General features: G+C 41.5%; 1 protein-coding gene across 5 annotated transcripts in view; it reads left to right on the top strand.

Annotated features, from left to right (window-relative positions):
- Positions 1 to 21242, top strand: part of LOC140715906 (protein phosphatase EYA3-like) — a 67052-nt gene that overhangs the window by 20177 nt on the left and 25633 nt on the right. For 4 of the 5 annotated variants that reach the window (XM_073028426.1, XM_073028425.1, XM_073028427.1 and 1 more), the window contains exons 3-6: positions 4878 to 4927; positions 8328 to 8443; positions 12769 to 12846; positions 16764 to 16830. In XM_073028426.1, coding sequence (XP_072884527.1) covers positions 4878 to 4927; positions 8328 to 8443; positions 12769 to 12846; positions 16764 to 16830 — 311 coding nt within the window. The remainder of the gene's footprint in view (positions 1 to 4877; positions 4928 to 8327; positions 8444 to 12768; positions 12847 to 16763; positions 16831 to 21242) is intronic. The other variant, XM_073028428.1, reaches the window with a different exon arrangement.

Raw genomic sequence — 21242 nt, forward strand, 5'->3', positions numbered from 1 at the left:
TCTCTCTGTTTCGTGGATGTTTGTGAAGAGTAATAAGAATTTCAGGCTCTATATTGTATACATTCTCTGATAGTAAATTGAACCAATGATTGTAGTGAAGGCTTGGGTGCAGTCAAGGGAAAGCACAGGCAGTAAGCAGTAAAAAAAAAATTACTTTGGCTGTTAAACAAGGCAGAATGAGAGGAGGTTCAAATGGAGCATCAGAGCAAGCACGGGTTGAATGACCTGTGATTTTCAAAAAATTCTAATACCGTAGATGTCGGATTATAAGCCGCTACTTTTTTCCCATGCTTTGAACAGCATTGAACACAGCGGCTTTTAATACGGTGCGGCTAATAGATGGGTTTTTTTCATGCCGCCAAAACATTTTACCTCGTAACAGTAGACCAATAAAATTGATGAGTAGTTCACAGAGGTCCAATGAAATTGTACGATAAATCAAGCACACTTCACAAATTATTGTAAATCAGCCATTTGTACTCACCCTCATCAACATGGAAAACACTCGAAGAAAAGCATATGATGCAGCTTTTAAGTTAAAGGCAATCAATCTGGCGGTTGAAGAAGGAAATCGAGCTGCTGCGCGTAATCTTGGCATACATGAATCGATGGTCAGACGGTGGAGACGCCAGCGCGATGAACTGAATCAATGCAAAAAGACGACAAAAGCTTTCAGAGGTAATCACAGCAGATGGCCCGAACTTGAAAACTTTCTTGAAGACTGGGTTAACACACAGAGAGCAGGCGGCCGCGGTGTTTCCACCGTGCAGATCAGACTGAAGGCTAAAGCAATCGCCACCAAAATGAAAATCGAAGATTTTAGAGGTGGGCCATCGTGGTGTTTTAGATTTATGAGACGAAAAGGCCTGTCCATCAGGGTACGCACGACTCTTTGTCAGCAGCTCCCTCCCGACCATGAGGAAAAACTTGCTAACTTCCGCATATTCACTCAAACAAAGATAGCGGAGAATTCCATCGGGCCAGATGAAATCATAAATATGGATGAAGTACCTTTGACGTTTGACCTGCCTCTCACTCGGACTGTTAATAAAAAAGGTGACTCGTCCATCACACTGAAAACAAGTGGCCATGAGAGAACGCATTTTACTTGTGTTCTGAGCTGCACAGCATCCGGACTAAAGCTTCCACCGATGGTGATTTTTAAGCGGCTGACAATGCCAAAAGAAAAATTCCCAAAAGAAATCATGGTGAAAGTCAATAAGAAAGGTTGGATGATGGAGAGTCTAATGAAGGATTGGCTCAGAGAGTGCTACGCCAAGCAACCGGGGGGATTTTTTCACATAAAAAAAGCGTTGCTCGTTATGGACAGCATGAGGGCTCATATAACAGATTCAGTGAAAGCTGCCATCAAGAGTACAAACTCAATTCCAGCTGTGATTCCTGGGGGCACCACGAAGTATTTGCAGCCACTGGACATCAGCGTGAACCGGGCATTTAAAGTGGCACTACGCATTGAGTGGGAGACTTGGATGACGAGCGGCGAGAAATCCTTTACCAAAACAGGCCACATGCGAAGAGCATCTTTAACTCAAGTCTGCCAGTGGATCCTAAATGCTTGGAGCCATGTCACAACATCCACCATCACCAACGGGTTTCGAAAGGCTGGACTGCTGCGTGATGAAGAGGATCGCGTGCGCTCAAGTGAGAGCGACAACGAAGAGACTGAAGTGAGTGATGAGATCCTGAGGTTGTTCAATTCGGACACTGAAGAAGAGGACTTTGATGGTTTTAGTGCGCAGGAGGAAGATGAAGAAGGCGATCAATAACTTTTCCTGGTAGGCTGCAGTATATATATTTTTTTTAACCAGTCGTTAGGAGATGTTGGAATGTTGTTCATGCACTGTTCAGTAAAAAAGTATACCCAACGTAATTTGTGTGTTACCGATAGGTATGTATTTTAAAAGTAGCCGTGTTACAGGCACGGTTCGAAAAAAAGCATTTGCAATATGTATTTGTTTATGTTACCATACGGATTTAATTAAAAGTTTAAAAAATCCTCACGTGTGTTAGGATTAATTTGGGACTGCCGCTTCAGGTCAGGAGTGGCTCACGTGATATTAGACAGCAGTACAAGGGAGGGAGGGAACAAAACTGAGGATTCCGCTGCACCGAAACTGCTAGCGATTCAGTAAACAAAAAAACAGTAAAACTCGTGTGTGAATGGTATCGGGCCAATAAGGACACAAGTGTCCGATGTTACCAAATACCGGTAGGTATAACAAAGTTTAGCCTTACCAAATATGTGTAGCGAGGGTTTGGTTTGGGGGAAAAAGGGGTATAAATAAGAGCAGAATGTAAGGGGAAGGCAAAACGCGTTCTGCAATAAAGCCACGCTGCACTATAATCCGGTGTTGGTTGTCTCTCTTCCAAAACGAACACAGGGCAGAATTTGAAGCCCAACACGTGTAATATCTTTCTGTGTAAATATCTCATATTACAACGTGGGACACCTGCGCCGAAAATCAGGTGCGCCGAAAATCCGGTGCGGCCTGTACAATTAAAAAATTGATTTTATTTCTAAAATTAGAGCCAGCGGCTTTTAATCAGGTGCGCTCTGTAGTCCGGAATCTACGGTAGATTACTAAGATCACAGAGTAATGGACTTTTTGCATTTTCTGTACCTTCAAAAGCCTTTGTTTAGGTCAATAATCCCTTCTTCACAGCCAATATTTTCTATCCCTGGCATTATATTGATAGATTGCCAAAGTTTTTACTGTCTTGTATACAGTAAACTTTAACTTAACTAATCACACACTCACCCAAGATGGGAAAGTGATTCCAAAATAAAGAGAAGAATTGTATAACACTGCTGCCAAAAGTGATTTATTCATTTGGAACAGGCAGACCTCCTTCCCTGCCCTTCCAACATTATAAACCTCTATCTTTTATTTTCCTTTCTATAGCTGGAAAATGATTGAATTGTTAATATAGTTTCAATCCTCAATACCTGATATCGGTGATCATCCAGCTCCTGAGGCAGTAATTGATACCACGTGATCTCTTCCTCCCTGGAAAATTTACTGTCATTGATGTCACATGGGAGGAAAGAGCCCCTTTTACAGAATTGTTTTATTAGGAAAAAGGGACAATGTTTATGTACTGACATTTTACGTTTCACAATCGAATAGCAATTTTAGTATGATTGCAGAGAGTTGTGAATGCAGCCCAGACCATCTCAAAAACAATCCTCCCCTCCACTGATTCTTGCTGCCTTAGGAAAACAACCAACTTTAACTGGGACACCGCAGAGGTTCTGGCGCAGGCAAACATGAAGCAGGCACAATAATTTTTAGAAGCGTGGTTCTCTTCTGATAACTCCGTAAACAATCATATCAAATGAGGTGCCATTTGCAAAAACCCAAGAACCAAAGAAAAATGAGGCAGTAGAATTCAAAGGTGATCTGAAAGGGTAGCCAATCAGGACCGAGGCAAGCGAACAGGGGGCTATATAAACATGAGCGCTCCCAGACAGAAACACCAACAGCTGTGCTGTGAGAATGTTACCTCGACTGGTGACAAAACACCTGCAATCTAATTGCCAAGCTTGGCAAACACCACACCATCAAACGCCTCAATCCATGCAGTCACCATCCTAAACAGTCAACATAATCCCACCCCAGTCATTCTCTCTCCTCCCCCATTTCCACTGGGCAGAAGATACAAACGCATGAGAATATGTACTAGCAGCCTCGAGGACTACATCTCCACCAGGATTATTCTCAATACTGCTCCCTCACAAAGCTCCCCTTACTCTACTCCCTATAGCCAGATTCTCCTCTCACTCCATCTACAAGTTTGCAGATGATACAACGGTAATGGGCTGAATGTCACGTAATGATAAATCGGAGTACAGGAGGAAATAAGAGTGCCTTGTGATACAGTGTCGTGGCAACAACCCGTCTCTCAATATCAGCAAAACAATGCAGCAGATTCTATCCTGCCATTATAAGACTATTGAATGGTTCCCTAGTACGATAGGATGGATTCTTGACTTCACAATTCAAAGATTTAAAATACATGTATTATCGGAGTATGTATGCAGTGTAGCTGGCTGGTGGTATTGTGGTATCAGCACCGGACTTCAAGGTGAATGGTTCCGGGTTCGAATCCAGCCTCTTGCACACTTTCCATCCATGCTGGGTTGAGCGTTCAGCTAACAACTTGGCCTTATTTTTAAAAAACTGACAAATGCTAAGAAAATGGGAAAAATTCTTCCCTTTCCACCACAAGGCATGAAAAGGAACAGTAACAACAACAATGTATGCAGTATATAACCTCGAGATTCATCTTCCACACAGACAGCCACAAAACAAAGAAACACCATGGAACCCGTTCAAAGAGAAACACCAACACCCCTCCCCCGCCACACACAAAAAAAACCAAATCACACAAATATTAACAAAAAGAAACGAGCGAGAAACACTGAACATAGAACACAAAATTGGAGGAGTCCAGACATAACCAGTTCACCTCCTTGTGGCCTTGCACCTTACTGTACCTAACAAAAAACAAAGCCTCTTATATGATAAAAGTGAACTCTTAATCTCTCAATGTACCTCATCACGGCCCTTGCACTGTATTTTTCAACCTGTACTGCATTTTCTCTGTAACACAGTGTTCTCTATTTTCTTTTATTACTTTCCGTCTTCAGGGTTTCCCAACCTGGGGTCCACGGACCCTTGGTCCATGGCATTAAAATGGTTGGAAACATGGAATGCAAACATCCTTTTCACTGTATCTTGGTACAGTTGACAATAATAAGCCAACTACAAGTGATGGGGAATCTAATCTGTGACTTTTAGCACATGTAAATTTTGATGACCACTATTGTGTTCATTTTTCTTTTTTTTTTGAAGGTAAAAAAAATACGCCATGATTTGGACACAACAGATGAGCAAAGATTAAGGTTGGTGTGTATGTACAGTAAATGATTCAATTCATATCCGTTGGTCAGCACAACACTTTACAGTACAGGCAACCCAGGCTCAATTCCCGCTGCTGTCTGTAAGGAGTTTGTACGTGGGTTTCCTCCAGTTGCTCCAGTTTCCTCCCACAGTCCAAGGACATACCGGTTCATAGGTTAACTGGTCATTGTAAATTGTCCCACAATTAGGCTAGGATTAAATTGAGGGATTGCTGGGCAGCATGGCTCAAAGGGCCAGAAGGGTCTGTTCCACATTGAATATCAATGAATGAATAAATAAATACTGCAAAACAAGTGACTGAAGCTGGTTAGCTTGCCTTCACCCATTTAACTGGCCAATTGTAAATATTTTGTTTCATAGTGAATCAGCAAGTGTGGTCACTATTCTGCTATATGTGGAAGTCCAAGTTTTAAGTAACGCAATTTGATGCAAGATGGTATTCCCACCTCAGAATCGAAAGGCTTTGTTCCCAGTAAGCAAGTTTAGAATTGCATTTGTTGAACTAATAAAAGACCTTGTTACAGGACTGTGTGGAAGAAGTGGGTTGCGTTGCCTGCTGTTAAAAATGAAGAGGGGTTTAGTGAAAATACTCATCTAATTTTTTTAATTACCCAAAACCAAAAGGATCAAGATGTTGTTACTAAGTATTGTAGATTCTATAAGGTATAAAACTATGTATATGTGTGGGAGAGGGAGGGTCATTCAGGAACAGTCCTTTCACCATTAGAGTTATATCTGTATTTATTCCAAATCTGTAGCATACTATGCCTTGGCTTGTCAAGTGCTCATCCAGATGCTGCTTAAACAATGCGCGAATACCTGCCTCCACCACTTTCTCAGGCAGTGTGTTCCAGATTTCAGCTTCTCGAGCATGGTGAAAAAAAATCTTCTTTGGTGCCCACTAAATATCTTATCACAGGTGTCTCCCCCTTTCCAAAGGTAGAGTGTTCCTACAAAACCTTTCTTAAGCCGAAATGGCGTAAAGCGAAGAACCGTTAATTTTATATGGGAAAAATTTTCGTAAAGGTGAAAATCCTCTTTGTAATGCGAAAACAGGTTACTAATGTAGGTCTTTTGTAAAAGTGAAGTGGTGTAAAATGAACATTCGTAAAGCGGGGGACATCTGTACTTGGATTCAATTTCTGCCTTCTGGTTTTAGACAACTTTGTCATGACGCAAAGTTTAGAGTCATAGTCATATGTTTAAAAAAGACGGTACAACACAGAAACAGGCCCTTCCGCCCATCTATCTATGCTGAATCATTTAAACTGACTCATCCCATGGATCTGTACCCGGACCATAGCCCTTCAGACCCCTACCGTCCATGTACCTAACCAAACTTCTCTTAGATGTTGAAATTGAGCTCGCATGCACCACCTATGCAGGCAGCTCATTCCATCCTCTGAGTGAAGAAGTTTCCCCTCGTTTTCCTTAAACTTTTCACCTTTCACCCTTAACTCATGACCTCTGGTTTTAGTCTCATCCTGTCTCAGCGGAAAAAAGCCTGCTTGCATTTACCCAGCTGTACCCCTCATAATTCTGTACACCTCTATTAAATCTCCCCTCAATCTTCCATGTTCTGAGGAATAAAGTCCTAACCTATTCAATCTTTCCTTATAACTCCGGTCCTCCAGTCCTGGCAACATCCTTGTAAATTTTCTCTGTATTCTTTCAACTTTATTTACATATTTCTTGTCAGCAAGATATTTTCTTAATATCTACCCTATCTATGCCCCTCATAATTCTGTATACCCCCAGCTGGTTGCCCCCACCCCCAACTTCACCTCTTCCAAGGAAAACAGTCCCAATCTATCTGACTCTCCACCTAGCTGAACATTCTGTCCCAGGTAATACCCTGGTGAATCCTCTGTCCTTTGAAATAATGCCCTTTCCATAGTGTGTGCATAACATTCCAGCCTACCAAAGCATTTATAAGGTTGTGCCAAGATCTACCTGTTCTTATATTTTATGCCTTGGTTAATGAAGTTAAGCATCTTGTATGTGTTCATCACCAACCTGTTCACATGTTACCACCTTCATGAATCTTTAGGCTTGTACACCATGATCTTGTACACTTTGATCTCTCAGTCCTCCCTACAGTTTGTAGTACATGGTCTAAGCCCTTACTAGTGCAACCCCCACCCCAAAATACATCACCTCACTTTATTTATCATTGTTTTTTTTCAATAAGCCTGCTAAGTAGCTTGTTTTTCTTCAAATTCAAGTTTATTGCCATTCAATCATACATGAATACAGCCAAGCAAAACAGCATTACTCCAGGGCCAAGGTGCAAAACACAGTACCAACAGTAATTCACAGCACAATGCACATAAGGCACATATAGCAAGCACATAATAAGATATCAGTAAAATACATACACAGTAAAACTATAATCCAAGACCCCAAGTCCATGAATGTTACAGCAGTCTGCAGTTGAACACAAGCAAACACTGAGAGACAGCACTGACTCAAGCTTGGTCGCCATGCCACACCACCTCTCTCCTGAGCGGCCACAGACAGGTGGTACCTCGGCTTGAGTCCCAGTCCTAGCTACGACTCAGGCCACGCAGCTCCCCCGCGGTCCGCCCCTGCCGTTCGCCAATAAATTAGTGAATATTACTTGCAACATTCCTCATTAACAATGTGAAACAGGGTCTTGCAATCACAAGAAAAGTGACTGAAATGACCACTGCATTGTGCACCACTCCCCCGACAACTCTCTAACATGGGTGGCAGCGTGATCCACCCCAAATCCAGCTCCTTCAGTTTCTCCACCAATGCGCAATTCGCTGATGAGGTAGACTTGCAGTACTTTTAAGTTCTCAATGTTCTACAATGTTTTGCAATCATAAAAAAGATGGTAACACCTTTGGTTGACTCTGTGGAAGCAGCTGAAATTGAATGGCTGCCATCTTATATATTGAAGTTCTGTGGACTGATGTATTGAATATATGTACTTACAGCTATAACTGGCATTAACTTACAAACAACATTTAAATAAACATCTTGTTTATGTAAGTATTTGACACAAAATTTATAGTGAGAATTGGTATAGGATACATTAATTGCTGACTACATTAGAAAATGCAGGAAATTGTCATCAGGTCAATGACTTACTGAGTATTTCCAGTATTTTCTGCTTTAATGTCAGGTTGCCAGGGCCCACTCTTTTAGCATATTGATTGCTCGAGATCTAATTAATATTGTTACTAAATTGTCCATCAGCAGAGAAAGAGATCAGACAGGATTTTCACTATTGTTCTTTGTTAAAAGAAAATAGTGGTTAAGGAGGTGATTCTTAATTATACCCCAGAGTTAGAACTGTAAAGATGAGGAAAAGGAAAGTTCCCAAGGATAACAATTTTTCTCGTGTTTCTTCAGATCTAGGGAACTGCAGAACTTTATGAGTCTGCCAAATCAAACCAATAGAAACGATAAGCAAAAGTTTGAGGATGGTAGTCAAGCTGTTAATTTAACCGTGCTGAATGAAGCGGAAGGTGAGTTGAACTTCTACCTACCAAGAGTTTTGGTTGACTACCTGTTTCATTTTTGTGAAGGCCTGTATCTCTCTGTCCATTTTCAGTAGGGATCCTAATAATTACCCTATTTTTCTCTCACACTTTATCTTTCAAATCAAGGACCAAATGTTTGCAAACTATAGAAATGGGCCCTTCACTATGTCATCTGCACTAATTCCACTAATTCCCATCTACACTGATTCCATTTACCCATTAGGACTGTATACCTTGCCTAGGTAAGTAGCTGTCTCAATGCCTCTTAAATGGACCCTGGTTCCACTATTTCTTTTCACTGCACCATGCAGATAGCAACCACATTGTGTGTTTATTGTGCCTATAAAAAGTATACCCCCCCCGGAAAGTTTTCATGTTTTATTGTGTTACAACATTGAATCACAGTGTATTTAATTTGGCTTTTTTGACACTGATCAACAGAAAAAGATTCTTTCATGTCAAAGTGAAATCAAATCTCTACAAAGTGATCTAAATTAATTACAAATATAAAACACAAAATAATTGATTGCATAAGTATTCACCCCTTTAATATGACACACCAAAACATCGTTGGTGCAGCCAATTGGTTTTAAGAGTCACATAATTAGTTAAATGTGTGCAGTCAAGGTGCTTCAATTGATTGTAGTAAAAATACACCAGGATCTGGAAGGTCCCACTGCTGGTGAGTCAGTATCCTGGCAAAAACTACACCATGAAGACAAAAGAACACTCCAAGCAACTCCATGAAAAGGCTTTTGAAAAGCACAAATTAGGAGATGGATACAAAAAAATTTCCAAGTCACTGAATATCTCATGGTGTACAGTTAAGTCAATCATCAAGAAATGAAAAGAATATGACACAGCTGTAAATCTGCCTAGACTAGGATGTCCTCAAAAACGGAGTGACTATGCAAGAAGGGGACTAGTGAGGGAGGCCACCAAGAGACCTATGACAACCTATGAGGAGCTACAAGCTTCAGTGACTGAGATAGGAGAGACTGCGCATATAACAATTGTTGCCTGGGTGCCTTACCAGTTGCAAGCTTTATGGGAGAGTGGCAAAGAGAAAGCACTGTTGGGGGGGGGGGGGGGGAAATCACATGAAATCTCAGCTAGACTTTGCCAGAAGGCATGTGGGAAACTCTGAAGTCAGGTGGAAGAATGTCTATGGTCTGATGAAACCAAAGTTGAGATTTTTGGCCATCAGACTAAATGCTATACAAGAGAAAATCAGTAGATGCTGGAAATCTGAGCAACACACCCAATGTGCTGGAGGAACTCAGCAGGCCAGGTAGCATCTATGGAAAAGAGTACAGTCGACATTTCGGGCTGAAACCCTTTGGCAGGATGGAGGAAAAAAGTTGAGTAGATTTAGTAAGAGTAGTAGTAGAAAAGCCTCCTCTCCCCCCTTTCTCTTTCTTCCATGGCCTTCTGTCTCTTTCACCAATCAACCTCCCAGCTCTTTACCTTATCCCTCCCCCTCCAGGTTTCACGTATCACCTTGTGTTTCTCTCTCCCCTCCCGCCACCTTTTAAATCTACTCCTCAGCATTTTTCTCCAGTCCTGCCGACGCTTTTCCATAGATGCTGCCTGGCAGTCTAAACACCATGTTTGGTGTAAGTCAAACACTGCACATCGTCAACAACACACCATCCATACTGTGAAGCATGGTGGTGGCTGCATCATGCTGTGGGGATGCTTCACTGCAGCAGGCTCTGGGAGGCTTATGAAAGTAGAGGGTAAACTGAATGCATCAAAATACAGGGAAATCAAGCCTGATGCAGTCTGTAAGAACTGCGACTTAGGAGAAGATTTGTTTCCTAGCAGTACAATGACCCCAAGCATAAAGCCAAAGCTACACATGAATGGCTTACAAACAACAAAGTTAATGTCCTGGAGTGGCCAAGTCAGAGTCCAGACCTCAATCCAATTGAGAATTTGTAGCTGGACTTGAAAAGGGCTGTTTGCTCAAGATCCCCATGAAATCTGACAGAGCTTGAATAGTTTTGTAAAGAAGAATGGGGGAAAATTGCAGTGTCCAGATGTGCAAAGCTGATAGAGACCTATCCACACAGACTCAAGGCTGTGCATTTACTAAATGCTAACTTGAAGGTGGTAATAAATTATGCAATCAATTGTTTTGTGTTTAATATTTGTAATAAATTTACACCAATTTGTAGAAATTTGTTTTCACTTTGACACGAAGGTCTTTTCTGTTGTTCAGTGTCAAAAAAGCCAAAATAAATCCACTGTAATTCAATGTTGTAAAGCAATAAAACACAAAAACTTCCAGGGAGGGGTTGAATACCTTTTATAGGCACTGCATATTTAAAAAAATTCTCCTCAGATCCTCTTTAAAATTGCTTCCTCTTGACTTTTGCCCTCTGATTTCTGGCTGTCTGCATTATCAATTCATCTTGCCTATACCACCCCCCCCCCCCCCCATCCCAAGTAAGTAAGCCCAGTCTACTCCCTCTCTCCCCTTATGTCCTGAAGAAGGTACAGGAGCCTCAAGACTTACACCACCAGGTTCAGGAACAGTTATTACCCCTCAACCATTAGGCTCTTGAACCAAGGGGATATATTCACTCAGGTTCACTTCAGAATCAGAATTAGGTTTAATATCACCAGCATGTGTTGTGAAATTTGTTAACTTTGCAGCAGTAGTACAATGCAATACATGATGATATAGAAAGAAAAAAATATATATATAATATGTAAATGTAAGATCTCTGAGGACCTAACGACAGCGCCTATACTTCATTAGGAGTTTGAAGAGATTTGGTTATGTCAACAAATACACTTGAAAACTTCTGTAGATGTACCATAGACAGCGTTCTGACAGGCTACATCACTGTCTGGTATGGGGGGGGGGGGGGGGGTGCTACTGCACAGGACTGAAAGAAGCTGCAGAGGGTTGTAAATTTAGTCAGCTCCATCCGGGTACTAGCCTGCAAGGTACCCAGGACATCTTCAAGGAGCAGTGCCTTAGAAAGGCAGCGTCCATTATTAAGGACCTCCAGCATACAGGGCATGCCCTTTTCTCACTGTTACCATCAGGTAGGAGGTACAGAAGCCTGAAGGTACACACCCAGCGATTCCGGAACAGCTTCTTCCCCTCTGCCATCTGACTCCTAAATAGACATTGAACCCTTGAACACTACCTCACTTTTTTAATATATATTATTTCTGTTTTTTGCACGATTTTTAATCTATTTAATATATGTATACTGTAATTGATTTACTTATTTTTTTTCTTCTATACTATGTATTACATTGAATATATATACATACACACACACTTACTGTAGTTGATTCAGAATTACTATATTTATCCGCAGTGACTCAAACAAATAGACAACACATATCAGTAATTAAACATGTAAATATTCTCCGTGAATGAATATTTCTGCATCTTGAGCTACACTTTTTTTTGTTCACATGATGTAGGTTTCCCTCTCAAGGCTGACACATAGTGTCCATTTCAATTTAATTTTAAATTGAAGAGATAGTTTAATATGAACTTTATTGTTGGGTCTGGAGTGACAAGTAGATCAGATTCAGAGATGGCAACTTCTTTCCCTTAGTTAGCATTCCCAAGCCAGGTGAATACTGAAACCATCTGGGAATTTCAAAGTGACCATTACTGATGGGAGTTTTTCCAAAGATTCAAAGTACATTTATTATCAAAGTGTGTGTGCAGTATGCAACCCTGAGATTAGTCTTCCTATAGACAGCCACAAAACATAGGAAACCATGGAACCCATTCAAAGCAAGACATCAAACCCCACCCCCTCGCAACATGCAAAAAAACCCAAACTGCACAATCGGCAAAAAAAAACAAGCAAACACTACAAAATATTAAACACAAAATCTTAAAGAGTCCAGGGATATTCATTTGAGCTCAGCTTTATTATTTGAATTTAAACAAAACCTTCAATTTTCCTCATCCACTTCATCCACTTCATAGCTTCATCCGCTATTGACTTAAGTGAATCCAATTTTCCTTTACCTTCTCGTTTAACATATTTTTGATCATCTTCTGCTTAGTTTTGTTCATCCCTACAAGCTTTATTTGTACACTTATCCTTTTGTTTTCCAACTCTTTCGGCCCACTGGATTAAAACTTCTTGCATTTATGTTAAAACGTTTCCCATCACGTTCTTCACTGACCATTGCCATCCATTGATGCTTTCCCATTTTTATGGAGTATTTCTTTATGTGATAACTGATATACTGCATATCAAAATGGAAAACTTCCATTTCTCGGAACCAGAGATTATTTTGAATAACTTGTGTTTTCTGTGTAGTTAAAAGTGAAGTAGTTCAAGGCAATGAATCTGAGGCTGCAACAGAAGTCAGATCTGCTGATGCATATCCGGGCTCAGGTAAGATCTTCGTATTTACATTGTCTAAAATTGTTGTTTTATGAAAGAAATCAAAACTGTTGCTAAAGATCGGTTAAAAAGGTGAAAAGCACTTGCAGTCAAGTTTGTTTCCTTCAAATTCAGACTTGCTACAGTACTGTACAAAAGTCTTAAGCACCATAGATATATATAAAACTTTTATATAAAACAGTACTGTATTTGTCAATGTGGAGTGGGGAGCAGTTTGTAAATCTGGCGGGAGCAAAGGATGTTGAGAATGGTGAGGGTGGAGCGCTAGGGGAGGGGTGTGGGGCAGGGAGAAGGAGTGCTGGGGCAGCAGAGTTGGCACACCCAGCCCTGAGACAGCAGACAAGGTCATTTGATTACAGTTGGTTTATTGATCATTACAGAATGTCCCTTTGGTGCTTCCCACTCCCTCCCCCTTTAGCCAGGCAAGATTCCCATCTCCCAAGTGCAGAGAAGTAGCAACAAGTAAATGAAGGCAGGCAATATTAACTACATTAGAAGACCTGTAAGGGGAAAAAATTGGTATAGTTTGACAGAGACATTTTGGTAAATGCTTGTATGGGTAAGGTTTGGCATCATCTTTTAAAAGATGTAGCCAAAACTTGGTTCTTGGTAAAGCATTTAAAACCCGGGATGATCATGTGAAGTTGAGAGGCACAACTGTCATGTGATGGGAGATGCCACTGGACTGGCCAAGCACCACCAAGCTTTGCCATCCTGTTTTCTAGTTTTGCCCCAGTGGAGCTGGTTCAGAACTGAAAGAGGAAAGGTATTTTCTGGAGGAGGTTTGCAGTAGAGTTAGATCCATCAGTTTGCCTGGTTAGCATGGATCATACACAATGATAAAGAATGAGTTTCATAGAATGAACTTCACGAATAATTCCACTGGGAGCAGCCCAGGTAGTAGCAGGACTTGGTTTGAGAGAACGTAACCATTGCTGGAAGCTGAAACACTCGTTTCACTTCCATTCTGAAACCCTTGAAAAGCAGCATGCCATGCATTTGATATTGGCAATGTCTGTCAATTTATATTGCCTGTATTCATTGTCGCTTTTATTCACTGTATATAACATGATAAAGAATCCCCAAATATCCACAATATAAAACAAAATTAGATCTGAATCTTATGATGTTAGGACAGTTGACTAAAACCTTGATCAAAGATGCTGATGTTTCAAAAATGTCCGAGAGGAGGAAAACAAGGTTAAAGGATTTCAGAAAAGAATTATAAAAATTAATAATTCTAATCAGCTGAGTACATGCTGCCAGTGGTAGAGCATATGAGGCCAGAAATATAGGAACAATAGTGTTTTTTAAATGACTATCTTACTTACTGCCCATTATGCTGTTGGCATTTAGGGCAGCAGTGAAGGTCCTCTATCTCTGACAGTGTTCAGGGTGTCCTCCATCATGTTCAGTAGCATCCTCTCGGTTTTCACTTCTGTCAGTCATGAAGTCCAGGTGGAGACTTGGGAATACCGTCGCACTCAGATGTAGAAGGATTCATCATTACTGTTTCCTTAACAATTTTGTTTTACCAATCAGGGTTGTTAATCCTGAGCTGAACCACAGAACCTGGGGGACCGGTGGACCACTCTTAGTCTGGCCTCTACCCTTTGACCTGTTTGGCATGGGTGACCCCTACCAAGAGCCAAAGCATAAAGCCCTGACTCCAGCCAACATAGCTCTCCAGGTCATTGAGGCACACAAAGGCCGTAGCTCCACTATCAGCTGAATAAGTCTGAAAAACAATTAGAAGATCATCAAATTTGTTTTTTGTAGCAGCTTTAACCACAAAAGACGCAGCACTTGTCTGAGGGGGAATAATAGCTGGAGTGGAACTTAAATGCTGCCGTTGATCAGTGTGGTCAATTTCTCCAGCATACTGAGCTCCACTGTGCTCTTATCCAATGTTGAAAATCCATTTCATAGTGAGATTGCTTTCCTTTGCATTTCTTAGCTCTCCGTTCGTGGGAAAGATATTGTAATTTTCTTGATTGATAACAGCAATGTATGGTGATACAGCAAAATTAATAACCTCCCACCCTTGGAACTTTGATAGTGTTGGACAACAGATTTACCAGACTATCCTATGTTACTCCTGTTATCTCGCAAACTCACTTTTATCTTTTTTCACAGATTGTGCAGTAGTATAATAAATCTTCCAATAACCCCAGTGTATTTAAATGGAGTGGGAAATACACAATTAATAGATGGGCTGAATGGCCCTGTGACTATGCTGTATGATTCTGTGACATAGTCTGAACCTTGGTTCCAGCCACAAATCTACCCAAGCCCTAGTGTTCTAACCCCAAGTCTATTGTTTGCACCCCCTTCCTCCTCCACAGCTGTAAGTTTCTATTTTTCAGTTAAACCCTCTTCAGAATTTTTTATTTTTTTAAACTTGACATATTTGAGATAAAATACATGGTTAGATTGATTTATTGTTGTGTATCTGGGCTGTGGTGTGCTGGTTGTTACTTGGATTTGTACTGCCACATAAGCAAGTCCTAGACTTGTAAACACTGGGTTTAAAGTTGGGTTACACTGAATCGCTGTTGGCAATGTCAAGGAATTCGCCTCTCTGATCCTGACCATGGGCCGGAGACGCCTTTCGTCTTAATGGGAATTGAACAATACAGCCCCTTCGGCCCACAATGGTATGCTGACCTTTTAACATGCTCCAAGATCAATCTTTCCACGTAGTCCTCCATTTTTCTTTCAACAGTGCGTCTGTGAGAGTTTCTTAAATAGTTCTAATGTCACGGCGGTGGAGTTGGATACAATAGGGTCTTTTAAGAGACTCCTGGATAGGTACATGGGGCTTAAGAAAATAGAGGGCTATGGATAAACAGTGGTAATTTCTAAAGTTCAGCACAACATTGTGGGCTGAAGGGCCTGTGTTGTGCTGTAGGTTTTCTATGTTTCTATGTATGTATCTGCCGCTACCGCCACCCCGGCAATGTGTTTCATGCACTTAGCACTCTCTGTATGAAAATAAACACTATCTTTGACATCTTCCCTGTATTTTCCTCTATTCACCTGAAAAATATGTCCCCCATATTAACACTCTGGGGGGGAAAAGGCAGTGGGTGTCCACTCTATCTATGACTGTTACCATCTTATACACCTCTGTCAAGTCACTTCTCATCCTCCTTCACCCCAAAGAGCTCGCTCTGCCTTTCCTCATGAGACATGCTCCGTAATCCAGGGAGCTTCCCGGTGAATCTTCACATCCACGTCCTTCCTGTAATGAGGCGAACAGAAACTGAACACAATACTCTTAACTGCTGTCTAACCGGAGTTTTATAGAGCTGCAGCATTGTCTCATGGCTGTTGAACTCAATACCTGAGCAACGAAAGCCAACACATTCTTGACCAGATTGTGATAAGGAGTGTTACAATTTTTGCTCTACTTATTTTAACCTTAATTACAGTATTTCTTGGTAGTATGTACTTCTGGTTAATTTTATTTTTATAAGCTTTATATTTTAAGAATATATATTGCAGTTGTATTAATTTTTAAATTAGACATTTAAAAAAAAATACTTTAATACAGTTCTCATAGATGTTGACAGGAAATGAAGATTATCCTCCATTTTGTCTCCTGCCTCAAGCAGTGAGGTTGGTTTGGGAGTAGAATTTTGGTAGTGAATTGCCTCACACCCCACCACACTCTGCTGGGCTCCTTCCAGATATGGAAGGTCAGCTCAGTTTGTTTCTCTGTAAGTCATGCAGATTATACAGTGAACTAGAACCAAGATGATTGGACTCTCAAAAGGTTTGACAAGTGATTTAGTGGTTTTGAGTTTCAAGAGCATTTACCTTTCATTTAGCAATATAGTAATGTGGTTCCGTATTTCTAGCACTGACTCCAGATAACTAAAATGAATAACTTCTGCTTTTTACAGTTATAACTTGCACGGGTTATAATCCTCGGGTACCAAATCAAGACAGTGCCCTGTTATTTCCTACGAAGTAAGTTTCAGCTTAAGTATGCAGTGTTGACTTGAAATTACTAAGGATTTTCATTATTGAATAATTTCAAATCATGGCCAGCTACAACATATATGATATTTTCTAGAAAAAGATGGAAGAACAATCAACTTAAGTCTCCTTTCCATGCCCCTTCCTCCTAGTTGCTCTTAAATAACTTTATTCTATCGTAATTCACTCCATAAGATTTTACTTTTATTATTATTCTTCACTAGATAAAACCCTGAGTGCAAAATTTCTGAAGTTGATAAAATTAAACATTTCTGCTGCTCTGACTAGAGTAATATTTACAAAAGCTTATTGAAAATTATGTTACTTGTTTTGGTTTCAATTTTCCTCCTTTCTACTCCACTGTCACTATATAATGTGAAAGGGAAATGATGGAAGAGAGCAGCGTTGCATTATTCGTTAAGCAGGTGCTCTCGGCACCGAGTGTCGCCATCAGCAAAGAGCAAACCATCTCCCCCGACTCCTTTCAAATCATTGTCGGGGACATTCAGTCAGGCTTGTTTGAAGAAATCTCTTCCTACTTATCATCAGCATATCACTTGCAGCACCAGGGGGTGCCAACGCACTTGACCACTGCTATACTACAATCTAGAATGCCTGGCGTTCCATGCCTAGACCACATTTCAGGAAATCTGATCACTTCGCTGTCCTCCTCCTACCTGCATACAGGCAGATTCTAAAGAACAAAGCTCCAGAAATGAGGACAACAAAGAGGTGGTCGCAGGAGGGAGAGGAGCAGCTACAGGATTGCTTTGAGTTGGTGGACATCGACTCATCAGTGGATCTGAACGAATACACCACGGTTGTCACAGACTTCATAAGAACAGGCACAGACAAGTGTGTCCCCACAATATCATTCAGAGGTTTCCCCACCCAGAAGCCCTGAATGAACCATGGGATCCGCATCTGCTCAGGGCCAAATCAGTGGCATTCAGGTCTGGTGACCAAGAGGTCCAAGTACAATCTCCAGAAAGCTTCTCACATGCAAAGTGGCAATTCTGAACCAAACTTGAATCTCTGAATGATGCTTGTTAGCTGTGGCAGAGGTTGAATTATATCACATCCTACAAAGTGGTGACAACAAGGCTTCATTCCCAGAAGAGCTTGATGCTTTTTATGCTTGTTTTGACCATCAAATCGTGAACAAACTCCATACAGTCCCCAATATCCCTATGATTTTGTTCACTGTGGCTGACGTAAGAGCACCCTTCAGGAGAGTGACCCCACAGAAAGCATCTAGCCCAGATTGGGTACCTGTCCGAGTACTAAAGAGCTGTGCTGATCAGCTGGCTGGAGTGTTCACCGATATCTTTAACCTCTGACTTTAGCAATCTTAGGTACCGACCTGCTTCAAGCAACCTTCAATTATATTAGTGCCTAAAAAGAACATGGTTACCTGCCCCAATGACTATCGCCCAGAAACACTTGGATCCACAGTGATGAAGTGCTTTGAGAGGCTGGTGATGAAACATATCAACTTCTGCCTGAGAAGCGACTGGAATCCACTCCATTTTGCCTACCATCACAACAGGTCCACACAGCAGATGCCATCTCATTGGCTCTTCACTCAACCCCTGGAACACCTGGATAGTGAAGATGCATACATCAGGATGCTCTTCATTGACTACAGCTTGGCATTCAATACTATCGTCCCCTCAGAACTAATCAATAATTTTAAAAACCTTCTTCACTTATAGACCCTAGTCAGCTCAGATTGGCAGTAACATCTATTCCACAATCTTCATCAGCATAGGCGCACCACAAGACTGTGTGCTTATCTCCTGTTTTACTCACTTTATATTTATGACTGTGTAGCTAAGCACAGTTCCAATGCTATATTTAAAACTGATGACAACACCACCGTTGTTGGCCAAATCAAAGGTGATGTCAAATCAGCGCATGGGCGGGAAATTGGAAATCCGGCCGAGTGTTGCCAGCAGCAACCTCTTACTCAATGTCAGCAAGTCCAAGGAGATGATTATTGAGTTCAGGAGGGGGAAACTGGAGGTCCATGAGCCAGTCAACATTTGGGGGGGGGGGGGGGGTTCAAAAGTGGAGAGGGTCAGCAACTTTAAATTTCTTCATGTTACCATTTCAGAGGATCTTTCCTGGATCCAGCACACAAATACCATTAGAAGATAGATAGATAGATAGATAGATACTTTATTCATCCCCATGGGGAAATTCAACATTTTTTTTCCAATGTCCCATACACTTGTTGTAGCAAAAACTCATTACATACAATACTTAACTCAGTAATAATATGATATGCATCTAAATCACTAACTCAAAAAGCATTAATAATAGCTTTCAAAAAAAAGTTCTTAAGTCCTGGCAGTTGAATTGTAAATCCTAATGGCATTGGGGAGTATTGACCTCTTCATCCTGTCTGAGGAGCATTGCATCGACAGTAACCTGTCGCTGAAACTGCTTCTCTGTCTCTGGATGGTGCTATGTAGAGGATGTTCAGGGTTTTCTATAATTGACCGTAGCCTACTCAGCACCCTTCGCTCAGCTACCGATGTTAAACTCTCCAGTACTTTGCCCACGACAGAGCCCGCCTTCCTTACCAGCTTATTAAGACGTGAGGCGTCCTTCTTCTTAATGCTTCCTCCCCAACACGCCACCACAAAGAAGAGGGCGCTCTCAACAACTGACCTATAGAACATCTTCAGCATCTCACTGCAGACATTGAATGACGCCAACCTTCTAAGGAAGTACAGTCGACTCTGTGCCTTCCTGCACAAGGCATCTGTGTTGGCAGTCCAGTCTAGCTTCTCGTCCAACTGTACTCCCAGATACTTGTAGGTCTTAACCTGTTCCACACATTCTCCATTAATGATCACTGGCTCCATATGAGGCCTAGATCTCCTAAAGTCCACCACCATCTCCTTGGTCTTGGTGACATTGAGACGCAGGTAGTTTGAGTTGCACCATATCACAAAGTCCTGTATCAGTTTCCTATACTCCTCCTCCTGTCCATTCCTGACACACCCCACTATGGCCGTGTCATCAGCGAACTTCTGCACATGGCAGGACTCCGAGTTATATTGGAAGTCTGATGTGTACAGGGTGAACAGGACCAGAGAGAGTACGGTTCCCTGTGGCGCTCCTGTGCTGCTGACCACCGTGTCAGACCTACAGTCTCCCAACCGCACATACTGAGGTCTATCTGTCAAGTAGTCCACTATCCAATCCACCATGTGAGAGCGCCTTTATGTTCTTAGAAGTTTGCGAAGGTTCGGTATGCTATCTACGACTATGACAATTTTCTATAGATGTGTGGTGGACAGTACATTGATTGATTGCATCATGGCCTGGTATGGAAACACCAATGCCCTTAAATGGAAAATCCTACAAAAGTAGTGGATACGACCCAGTCCATGATAGGTAAAGCCCTCCCCACCATTGAGCTTTCGCAAGAAAGCAGCATCCATCATCGGGGACCTCCACCACCCTGGACATGCTCTCTTCTCGCTGCTGCCATCAGGAAGAAGATACAGGAGCCTCAGGACTCACACCACCAGGTTCAAGAACAGTTATTACCCCTCAACCATCAGGCTCTTAAACCTGAGGGGATAACTTGACTCAACTTCTCACCTCATCACTGAATTGTTCCCATAGCCTATGGGCTCACTTTCAAGAAATCTTCATCACATGTTCTTGATATTTATTGCATATTTATTTTTATTAATAATGTTTCATTTTGTACTTGTTGTCTTTTGGTTGGTGACAGTCACTCTTTGATCCTGTTGTCTTCCTTGTATTTACTGTGAATGACTGCAAGAAAATGAATCTCAGGTTTGTATATGGTGACATGTATGTGCTTTGATAATAAATTTGCTTTAAACATTGTACTTTATTCTCTTTTATTTTCTGCATGAACTCTCCCAATTACTTGGGTTATAATACGTAACGGGCAGCAGGTGAATGGAATGCCACTTTTTGCAGGTTCTGCTGCTGCAATCCACCCTGACTTGGAAATGTATTACCATTCCTATATTTCCACTGGGTCTAAGTCTAGGAACACCTTTCCCAACAACAATGTGGGAATTGCCTTCATCAAAGAACTGCTTACATACTTAAGCTGATCTGAGGTATAGGCTGCTGACAGCAGCTCACCACAGTCCTTGGTCCTGGGCCAGTCCCTCAAACTGTCCCCCTGGTGTAGTTCATCCCAAGGATGAGATCTCAGGAGCTTCCTTTTCTGTAGAACTGGGTTTTTACAGGATGGGGTTGCTGCCCCCATGCCCAGCCCTCCTCCTTTCACAGCCGGGCTTGGGATTGTCCATGGCACAGTTAACAAAAACTACAATGGTTCAAAATGGCTCACCGCCACTTTCACAAAGACATTTCGTTATGGCCAGCAATGCCTGCATCCCAAA

The sequence above is a fragment of the Hemitrygon akajei genome, chromosome 24 (assembly GCF_048418815.1).
Source record: "Hemitrygon akajei chromosome 24, sHemAka1.3, whole genome shotgun sequence".
In the NCBI taxonomy this organism is placed as follows: domain Eukaryota; kingdom Metazoa; phylum Chordata; class Chondrichthyes; order Myliobatiformes; family Dasyatidae; genus Hemitrygon; species Hemitrygon akajei.